The 10,971-nt window shown below is 41.1% G+C and overlaps 1 protein-coding gene across 2 annotated transcripts in view; it reads right to left on the bottom strand.

The window, feature by feature from the left end:
- Positions 1 to 368: 368 nt before the first annotated feature.
- KHDRBS1 (KH RNA binding domain containing, signal transduction associated 1) overlaps positions 369 to 10,971 on the bottom strand; it is a 25,059-nt gene continuing 14,456 nt past the window's right edge. Inside the window, exons 3-9 of one of the 2 annotated variants that reach the window (XM_007468659.1) lie at positions 10,647 to 10,763; positions 9,146 to 9,292; positions 6,370 to 6,503; positions 5,368 to 5,569; positions 4,833 to 4,900; positions 3,979 to 4,037; positions 369 to 1,714 (exon numbers count right to left, since the gene is read on the bottom strand). In XM_007468659.1, the coding sequence (XP_007468721.1) occupies positions 1,617 to 1,714; positions 3,979 to 4,037; positions 4,833 to 4,900; positions 5,368 to 5,569; positions 6,370 to 6,503; positions 9,146 to 9,292; positions 10,647 to 10,763 (825 nt within the window). In that variant the 3' untranslated portion in view covers positions 369 to 1,616. The remainder of the gene's footprint in view (positions 1,715 to 3,978; positions 4,038 to 4,832; positions 4,901 to 5,367; positions 5,570 to 6,369; positions 6,504 to 9,145; positions 9,293 to 10,646; positions 10,764 to 10,971) is intronic. The other variant, XM_007468660.1, reaches the window with a different exon arrangement.

Genomic DNA, 10,971 nt, shown 5'->3' with positions numbered 1-10,971 from the left:
ACCTACAGGCTCTACAGAAGGTGCAAACTAGGATGCCTGGAACTTTAAGTACTGAGGCCTATGTATGGAAACCAATCCAAGTTTCAACTTAGTTGGATTTTTCTCTCCAAAAATTAGAGCTTGTGATAAAGACTGGATAAAACTGCTTTCAACAACTTCCAGGGGGTGAAAAAGCTTTGGTTATTTTTAAACTAAAACTTAACAACTCATAAACTTTTTTTTGGTAAACTTAAAATAAAATCCCCCCCCACCACTTTTAAGAATGTCTCCAACTTTTAACAAGCCCATTAACTTTAGAGTTAATTTAAGTTTATTTGAAAGAGAAAACTATTTTATTGTCCACCCAAAAAAAATGACAATTCATCACATTTACTTTGATTAAAAAAGGACTAAACTTTATTGACAAACTGCTGCAGACATTTTGACATAAGTTTAAGCTACCTATTTAGGCAGACTTACACATGTAGCATTTAATCTTCCAAGAACAAAATGGGAGGACGGTACAAATCCAATTAGGACTTTAACTTATGTACAAAGTGGATTTTGATTCCTTTTTCATTCAGCTGCAGTGTCCCTTTTTATATCATGCTAGTGTTGAGACATACTTGACTAACTACCTTGGTAACAGTTCAATATTGACAACCGTCAACTTAAGAAAATCATCAGCTTTTGGCCCCAGTGTCCAAGTGAGCTTTTAATGGAGTGTAGAATCTCAGATGGACAAAATACTTTGCCTTTTAAAATACTGAAATGTTAATTATTAGTACTATTACTGAAAGGTTGTTCGTGACTAAAAAGCTCTGCATCAAATTCAAGTGGCCAGCCCCTCTCCCCAAATCAACCTCTTCGAAACCTACTTCCCACTAAGTATCTCTCAACACTGTATGTCTGGGGCTAGATTTCAAAACCCACATAATGAAAAAGTCAGTTTTACGAACCTAATTTTGTTGTTGTTGTTTTTAAATCAATTAACGTTAAAAATTGCATCAACTATTTAATTCATGAGGATCTTTCATATTAAAATTTAACCTTAAGATTCAACCGCCATGTGCTTTTAAAGGAAACGTTTTTAGAGACGTCTGAGCTCACTTTTACATGGTGGCACCTACTGCCGTTAACGTTTGTGATTTTAAATCTTAAACAGCCCTGAATTTTGAAATGTAGCCTAGTTTGGGATTCTGCAACTACAACTTTACGGGATGCCTCAAGTCAAAACTAAGAGAAAGTTAACAAGCCTTAACTTCAGAACCTTTAAGCAAGCAATGTCACTTTTGAAACTGACAGGTTTGTGGTTTTTTTTTTTTTACTCAACTTCTGTTTTATTAGAAAAGGTACATTTCTGTTTATATTTAAACAACAAAGAAAAAAAGCATCTACACACTTAAAAAATTAATTCGATATTCCTAAATCTATTTTAACTCATTTTAAAATACTACATACAGAAGCCAGAATGCAGAGTTAAGAATGGAGTAAGGTGGGGGAGAAGAAGGGGACCACGAAGAAAAACACTTAGACAATTACTTGTCTGTTGTGGGTAAAGCAACAGGAATCCTGGGAGATACAAGAAATCAGTAACAACTTTGCTCATAACTGATATTTTCCCCTCATGTTTGTTTTTAATAACGTCCATATGGGTGCTCTCTGTATGCTCCCTTCACCGGCCTAGCTGGAGGGGCCTTCAGCGACGGCCTGGTCCCATTCCAGTCATCTTGGCCTGTGGGGAAAAAGCAAGAACAGTTTATAACCCATGTGCCAATGGCATTTCCAGATGGGCAGGCGTAGGTCACCTGGTCACCAAAAACACTGCTTTACTTCCAATGTCTTGCCACCTCCTGGGTAGTCCTTACTTTTTACTCTGCTTGGCCCTCCTAAGCAGCTTAGGCAATTTTCCAACTGTAAGACAGTTTTGAGTGGACAGACAGAGGAAACAGTTCAGGAAGAACTTGGAGTGATGTCCAGGAAAGAAGCTGTCCATAGGCAACATAATCTATACTCCAGCCCCCAAACCTGAATAAACCCAACACCTTGCTTGGGACAATGAGGAAATCGACCTCAGTGGATCTGCAATGCTCTTTCCTGTTTCCAAAGCAATTTGGCACAGAGCCTCAGGTTAGGTGACAATTTCTGGAAGTCTTTCAGATTGGAAGCAGCAGGTAGCTCCCTTTCCATACAACAGCAAGTCTGATTTCCCTGTGCAGAAATATCCTCTGGCTCCCTGGGAAGAGCAAGCAATGGCCACGTTTCAAGAGCCCTCCACCAGCAGAGCTGGTTCACTGTTCTGGCAGTGGGAAGTACAATCAAATGTGTTAACAGCACTCATTAGGAGAATTCATTATCTACTTTTTTGTGCCAATAGTCCAGAGAAGCCAGACAGCATGACTGACATCCTCAAATGGTTTTCCTTTGTGACAGGGAAAAGCCTATAGGAGAGATGATCACTTACTAGAGCTGATCTCTTATGATTTATAAGCTTATTCTTCCCACTCACTCCCAGATGTTACCCAGGCCTGTTATTTCTCTAGCTCCTTGCATTCACAAACATCTGCTTCCATTAATATAGGTCTAAAACTCCTTTATGGATGTTGCACAAAGCCCTATGCTATCTAAGCCTGATTATACCTCTAGTAAAATAGATATGTCCACCACTTTCCAAGTGGCTTCTGGGTACCAACAAGACAGTTTATTTTTCTAACTCTGCTTAAAAAGGCAGAAATCAGAACAGATTAACGGTGGCAACATCATACCAGGAGAACAAGGAGCAGCCTGCCTATTTCAGTGCAGTCTTTTCTCCAGCAAAACAGAAATGTAATTTAGTCAAACACATACAGAGGCCCCATTGTGCTGCCTCACGGATGAAGGGAAATACCCTGGAGCAATCATACCACCCTTCTAAATAGTGGCATATGAGCAGAGAGCAGTGCAGTGTTATGGATGGCAACTGTCCAGTACCATTTAGCTAGAACTGGTAAAAACTGTTTCTCTGGGCAAGCAGCTGACTGGTTACTACATAATGTGCTGAGGAGCTGAGGAGTCTGTCTGTGGGAACCCTAAGAGGCTCTCTCTTTTCAGTTAGGGGTAAGGGAGACTGTCAGCTAGTAACTTAAACGGTCAACTGCTGACCCCCTTGCCAAAGTCTCTGGACTTCCCTTGGGTATGCTGGAAACACCTCACATTTAAAAGGCTGCTCTCTCTGCATCTACTGCCACATGGTACTCCCTCTGGGACCCATTAATATAGGGCCATAACTGGCTCTTGAGGATACTCTTGAGCAATGTGTTTTCAACCAAGCCTCAGGAAAGGCAGTTTGGTCCTGCTGCCATTCCAGCATCTATATAGCTCTCTTAGGATTACAGGACTGAACTGAGATGTCTCCAAGACAGTAAGGAGCTTGGTGCCAGTACTGCCCTGAATTGGCTTCAGCCCCCAGTTTCTAATCTAACGGACACTATTCCTGCCCCCAACCTGCTCTTGCTGTTTAGGTTTCTTTCAGCTGGCATTTCCTCTACACTGAGATTCTTCATGATGAGATCCAAAATTGTTTTTAAAAATGAGGTGGGGCAGAAGAATTGGATATGATTAAATTCTTATTATCCACCGCCGTGGCCTAGGTATCAGCAGCAAAGGCCCAGCAACATAACCCAGGCCTAGCCATCTCCCAGCCTAAAGTACAAAAAGAATCAACATCAGCTGAAAAGCCTGCTGCTCCAACCAGGCCAACCTAGACCTGAGCCCTAGTTTAGGACATCTGCTTAGTCGTCCAAGAGTAATAGCACACCTATCTCATTTCAGTAAGTCCTTCTTTCTACCGCACACCACACAATTTAAGAGCAGGACTCCTATTGCCACATCTATCGACATATTGGCCTTCTATTAGAGGTTTCTCCTTAGATGCATGACTGACCCCCAATAATCCGGTCACCAGCATTCTCCAGGGCACTTACTTGCACATTTTGTCCCACCACAGAAATAAAGACATACCATATGCTTCATAAGAATCTTGAACCTCCCCATGTCCATAGTCATAATATTCTGAGTCCCTGAAAGCCAAAGACAGAGTGTTAGAGCTATACAGTAACCAGGTTTCAGTTTTACCTTTCTCCCTAATACTTCCATATTTCAGTCATTTTATTGTGGGTATAAAACAAAAAGATGCTCATTTTACCCCATCTCCAAACCACAAAATATTTCCAAAGCATGTACACACTAGGTACTCATTTAAAAACTGTGACAACTATAGCAAAGGAAAATGAATAGCAACAATTTAAGTGAAAAAGCTCAATCCAAAAGCTCAATCTTAACCACAGTGTACATACACATGTATTCACAGGGCTAACTGGAAGAGATTAAAGAAACATGAAAAGAACTGTTCTGTCCCCATTGTAGAATTATGAGACCTTTTCAATCACAGTTAAGATATATATATACACATACACTAAAAATGTTTTTTAAAAAAAGAGCAGAAAAGAACCTGACTTACAACAGTGGGATTCTAGTATCCTTTTAAACTTTTATGCAACTTTAATGTGGCTGTGACATTTTTTAATAATAAATCAAAATAATTTTAAGGCCTCTTCCCTTTGTTTCCATGTAGTCACAGCTCAGGAATTTTTCATCTGCTAACCCCAGATTCTACACTATAATTTAAGATTCACAGTTATCCAAATTTGCAGATCCAAGTGTGTGCCTTACAGACGTCAAAAGCAGACGAGACACCCTCAAGAGAGGTGAGCCACCCTGCTCCTTAGATTTGTGCTGCCTAAATCTCTCAGTTCTTCCAACTCCCTCTTATCCATCCCAAGGACATGAAACAGCACTTCTACTGCCTGACTCACCCTTGGCTTTGGCTGTAATAGCCTTCGTAGCCTTCATAACTCTGTTCTGCATATGTATCATCATATCCCTAGAACAAATAAAATGAAACAGAAAGTCAGAATCACGGAAAGTAGGTAAGGTAATTATATCCCATGGGAGTATGGCGGGCTTCTGGATTAACAGAACATGGAATTTCCCTCCAAAATGTTAACACCTGTTGTGGAATAGTCAAGAAAGAAAGGACTAAAGAAAAAAAAAAGAAACAATGTTTCTTTTGAACTTCAGCATCATCAGCAGTAGTAGTGTGAGTTCCTTTAGTAACACGCTAAACATCAAGGGACAGCTTATTTCCTGTTTAATCTACATACATACAGTAAACCATGCTTAAAAATGGAAAACTCTTCTCATAGTTTAACATTCACTGCAAGAGAAGAGGGCAGATTCCAAATCTTACAGGCAGTCCCTGCCACCTACATCAAGGGCCAAGGCCCTGTCATTCAACTTCCTTTGGCAACCTGTTAGGTATTAGGAAATGGCATTGTCAGAATGTCTTACATATTCTTCATAAGTTTCTGGTGCAGGTGGTGGAGGCAAAGGTATTCTCTGGATGCCTGCTGTCCGTGCTCTTGGTGCTGGAGCACCCCTCACAGTAGGTGGGGGTGGCACTCCTCGAGTCACAGTGGCACCTCTGGTGATGGCTCCTCTCACTGGTGTACCACGCACTAAAGCCCCCCGAGGTGGTCCAACACCTCGGCCCCTGCAAAAAAGAAAGTTTATTTTAAATGGAGAGTTTTATAAATAGGCTACTTTCATGTTCAGATTTGTTTGCAAATTCTGGAGCTAGATAAGAGATTTTACAATACCTTAAATAGACTATTATCAAAACACAGAGGAATGGGGAGTTCCCTGGTGGTCCAGTGGTTAGTACTTGGCGATTTCACTGCCGTGGCAAGGGTTCAATCCCTGGTCAGGGAACTAAGATCCCACAAGCCACTCAGCGCAGCCAAAACAAAACAACACAGAGGAATGTGTAGGTGGGTAAAGGATCCATATTGTAAGGCTCCCCAGGTCCCATGGTGGACCTGTTAATGTCTCATTAGTGGAGCGTCTGCCTTGGAGAGTCTGAACAGTCCATAAAGGTCAATCAGCAAAGGTAAAATTCTAAAGTCAAAGACCATTTAAAAATGCTAAAACTGTCCAAAAGTTAAAAAAGCTTTTTAAAAAAGCTTTAGTCCTGAAGTCCTAAAGCTTCAGGACTGCTGTACCTGATTATAGTCAAAGTGACGCAGATCTAGAACTCCACTCTTTTTTTTTTTGGCCGTGCCATGGGGCTTGCAGGATCTCAGTTTCTCAACCAAGTATTGAACCTGGACCACAGCAGTGAAAGCGCCAAATCCTAACCACTAGACCACCAGGGAACTCCTTAGAACTCCACTCCTGATGCAACATACAAATCCTGAGACCCTTTCTAAGCTGGAGATAAGAGCACCAGTAAAACAGAGATGGTACCAGCAGTCAAATTCACATCCCATTTCTAGTTGTCTCCATTATTTATACCTGGGAACAGGTGGAGGAGGAGGCGCAGCTCCCCGGCCTCTCACCGGCACCCCACGTCCGCGAGAGGGCTCTGGTACTCCATTCAAGTAGGAGAGCTCTAGGAACTGCTCCTGGCAGATATCATCCATCATATCCTGTGGATAAAAGATAATGAGAAGGAGTGTTATTCTCTACGTTCTGCTGAGAAGTCATGTAGTCCATACGAGCCTTGGATGCTAAGAACAACTTTGAAAGCCCAGATGAAGTCTCAGGTCATTCATTCTCTGAAGTCAAATGGCACTCTACCTGTCACCTCTTTGAGGAAAGTCTTGATGGTAGACCTCTCATTATTGAGATGAAGTTCTTCATGATGTGGTCCCTGCCTAGCTCTCCAGATCACTTCCATCCTCTCTCCATGTATAACCTCCTTTCAAGCCATGCTGAACAACTTGCAGTTCAGAACATGGCATACTCTTACACATCCATTCTTGCAAATAGTTTCCTCTTTCTAGAATAATAAAAGCCACTACCATTAAATAAGTTCTATGGCTGGGTACCATATAATAAACTTTACATAGGGTATTCAGTTTAATCTTCAAATTAACCCCGATATAGGCAGATCTTCCCATTTTACATTTGGGAAAACAGATTCGGGAAGTATAAAAGCAATCAGTCTAAGGACACAGAGCTAGTAAGTGGCAGATTCTACATGTAAATTCAGAATTACCTGTCTCCAAAATCTAGGCTTTGAATCATCAGACTACGTTATTGCCTTTTTTTGTCCACCTGAGGGACTCTAACTCTTACAAGATTTAATCTAAAATATTACCTCACCTCTTTTGAAAAACTTTCTCTTGATGCCAACCCTTCACTCCCTCCTCTTTTCCCACAGCACCATGTAATTTTCTCTAAGCACTTACCACATCATTTTAGAATTGTTTGTATGTCTTTCTCACTAGGCTGTGACCTCTTCAAGAGCCATTTTTATAACTTCAGACCCAAGCACAGTATTAGGCACCTACCAGATACTTAACAAATGTTTGGGATGAACAAGGAACCTGAGGCTCAGAAAAGTGATATAATAACTTGTCCAAGATGATGCAGATAAAGCTCCCAGTCCAGTGCTCTTCCTACTGTACCAGGTTCTAAGGGGAAAACGGAGGGCTCTGGTCATGGATGCAAAAACAGGCTCACTTTTTTTCTTCACAAGGGGGAAGAATTGAGCCAAATGCCATTTGCAAATCTTTTCACATACTTCCTGAAGAGACTCATCAGTCTTAACTTCATGCATTTTTATATATCCCAGGTATATACAGCTTTTAGAAGATTCTAGTCACCACAGAGATGCCCCCCCCCACCAACTCTTCACCTCCTCCTACCGTACACATTTCTGCTGCTTGAGATTCACATTGGAGAATCAAGGGACCAATGATGGGCCATTTGCTCATATTCCTCTAACTGCCACAGCAACACTGAGGAAACCTCGATCTTCCTGGCAGGTTTCTCTTTTGAAGATCCACTTACATGGAAGCCTTATAAGCCTAGCCCTTTTGAGAAATATGCTGAGACTAATGATAAAGAGGAGATGGGCATTCCCCTGCAGTCCTTCAGAAAACGGATGGCTCAGGATGCTTCAACATATACCTCAAAGAGTAAAAAGCATATCCTCAAGGGAAAATTTACGAGCTCTGAGTTTTTCCTAGGATATTTTAAATTGGCTGTTTCATGTTGAACACTCTAATGATGACGAGATACTTAGAAGCAAAGCAGCTGCTGAGACATTTAAGACAGTGTTGGAATCCTTGGAGCTCAGCATTATAGGTACACATGCCCTATAAATTTTTGCTCGACCAATTCTCACATGCTCTGATACAGTTCCAACTCCCTCATTTTACATATACAAGAAAACCAGGAACTATATATCACCTCCTCTTAGTAATGAAACTATGATGCTTACTCAATTCTAGCTGAATAGTACTCCAAATGCTTCTTAAGGTTCCAGATTCATACTTGGTTATTAAATATTCAACAGTAAGTAGTTTTCAGAGTAACTCTGAAAACTAACAGTTCTTGCCAAATGGCAAAAATTCATCATTTTCTACTTAAAGAATGAAATCTCTGACCAGGTAATAATAAGCAAGACAGGTAACCTGGTCTGTCCCAATTCTTCCAAGGCCTTAGTTACATTCTGAAAGGAGCTGTACACCGATCTGTTTAATATTATCAACGGTTAAGCCTACAACCATCATGCCTCTTTCAAATCAACTCTACGTGAGTAAACTCCTCCAGGAGAGAAAGCCCTGAATGCACTCAGGTCGGAATTCAATCCATTAACACTGGAGGCTAGAGGCTTCTTGCTGTTATCATCTAGACTCTCTAGAGTCTAGAATAAAATCCCCCTAAGTGCAGGGGATTATGACCACCTTAGTCATTTTCCTATCATAACCTTCTGGTTCCACTCTAGCATCAAAATACACAATTTAGTGAAGATCCTGTTAAATCTCTGTTAACCAGATGTTAAAATGCCAGACACACTGTGGATCCAAAATATTGACAAAAGATACCGGTATACAACTAAAACCACATTAGACATGGAGTGGGAGAGTGGCCTTGGGGCACAGTGGTTTGAAAACCAGATACAAGTAATGGATCACCTCAGAAAAATGAACATAAATGAAGAATTTGGTATATAATTTCAGGTTATGCAGAGACCCTGGATAAGAAACCCTGCCTTAGCAATAAGCACAAGATCCCAGTTTTCTCTTGCTCAAAAGATACAGGATATAGATTTCCTTACTGGTACTAGAAACTTCTTAACTTCCTCCATAGCATGGGCCATAAGAGCATAAGCCTCACACGGGGGTCCAAAAACTTCAATGAAGACATGCAGATCCATATTCAAGTGGGCATATTTGGGGTCTCCACCTTTGCGCAGCTCTTCCTCCTGTGGAAAGATGCACAAAAACATCGCATCACTTGGACTAGGGAGAAAATGACACCTTTACCTCTAGGCCAAAGAGACATCGAGAAATGACCCCAACACCTAAAAAAAAAAGTGTAAGAAAAAAGCAAAACAAACTCTGGAGAATAGTAATTTACACAGTCTGCTAAACCTGCAATTAGTCTGCTGCTCTTCTGTTTTGAATCACTGATGTATTCACTGGAGCTCTTATTAGAAGGTATACAAGAGACAAACTTATTTCCAGTTTCCATTCAGATAACAGCTGTTTGCCAAGCATTCATCCATTCACTCATTTATTGCCAAGCATTTGCTTTTAAATCCCTGGTAGAACTCTTAATCACCAGCTCTTCTTATCTGCTTATATGGTCTGGGAAGTTCTAGGGAAGGAAAAAGTCAGGACAGAGAGAAGAAAATCTCATGTAAATCTCATTAGCTAGAATAACATACCTCAGCCCTAACTGTATTCATCTAGTGAGAAATGTGAGTGGACAAAAGAGGGTCTGAGAAAACATGTTTGTCAATTAGGCTGCATAAAAGGAGGTCTGGGGCTTCCCTGGTGGCACGGTGGTTGACAGTCCACCTGCCGATGTAGGGGACATGGGTTCATGCCCCGGTCCGGGAAGATCCCAAATGCCGTGGAGCGGCTGGGCCCGTGAGCCATGGCCGCTGAGCCTGCACGTCCGGAGTCTGTGCTCCGCAACGGGAGAGGCCACAACAGTAAGAGGCCCTAGAAGGCTAAGACTGTTCTGTTTCGGTGGTAAGTTTCTCCACACTCACAAAGAGCATAAAGAGTATGGGGCTATGGCATGGAAAAAAAAAAAAAAAGCATTAGGTTCTGTTGTTAGGGTTACTCATGGTTCCTTTTGTAATATCTTCTTTTAGAGGGCCTCACATTCCAGCTGGCTATAAAACAAACCAGCCAACTAATCCTCAGACTCACCTGTACTCACAACACTAGTGCTCTCATTTTTCCACATTACTGTAAAGGGAATGTGCTACTCACATTTTAGTGTCTTTAGTCTCAGTAAGTTTCAGTACATCCAGCTCCCCTTCCAAGTTTTCATAGATAAGCTTACTAATGCCAAAGTTGCTACTGCTGTTTCCATTACTATGCAGTCAAAGTCAGAAAGAAAACAATTACCAGGGCACACCTAGGTTCTTCCAGCATTGCCAAAGAAGTGAATTAACTGGTCTATAATCTCTTACATCCAATGCAAATTTAAGAGAATCACATTCTGTACATATGCAAGTGCTAACTTCCATAAGGAATCTATACTGGACTCTGGGCTACTGGAAGGCATTAGGGTGTCTTCTTGCCTCATTAATGTGAGCTTACCTTGGCCTTGTCTCTCATTGAGCCCTTTCCCAACACAGAAATCTTTGCACCAGTCTCTTCTTGCAGTCTTTTGATTGTATTCCCTTGTGGTCCAAGGATCTTCCCCACAAAATTGAACTGACAGAAAATAAAGACAGATTTCTAAACACATATGTTCCTATAAAATATTTCCACACGTATTACTTATCTTCAATAATCCTGTAAAATAGGTAGAGTATTACCACTCCCTTTTTACTGAAGTATTATACTGAGGCTGTACGGATAAAGTGATTAGCCTATGGTTATACAACTGCAAAGTGGCAGTTCTTAGACTTGAATTTCCGAA

The sequence above is a fragment of the Lipotes vexillifer genome, unplaced genomic scaffold (genome assembly GCF_000442215.2).
Source record: "Lipotes vexillifer unplaced genomic scaffold, Lipotes_vexillifer_v1.1 scaffold1261, whole genome shotgun sequence".
Classification (NCBI taxonomy): Eukaryota; Metazoa; Chordata; class Mammalia; order Artiodactyla; family Lipotidae; genus Lipotes; species Lipotes vexillifer.
Note: the sequence above shows the minus strand (reverse complement) of the source record. Positions and strands in the feature narration are given on the sequence as shown.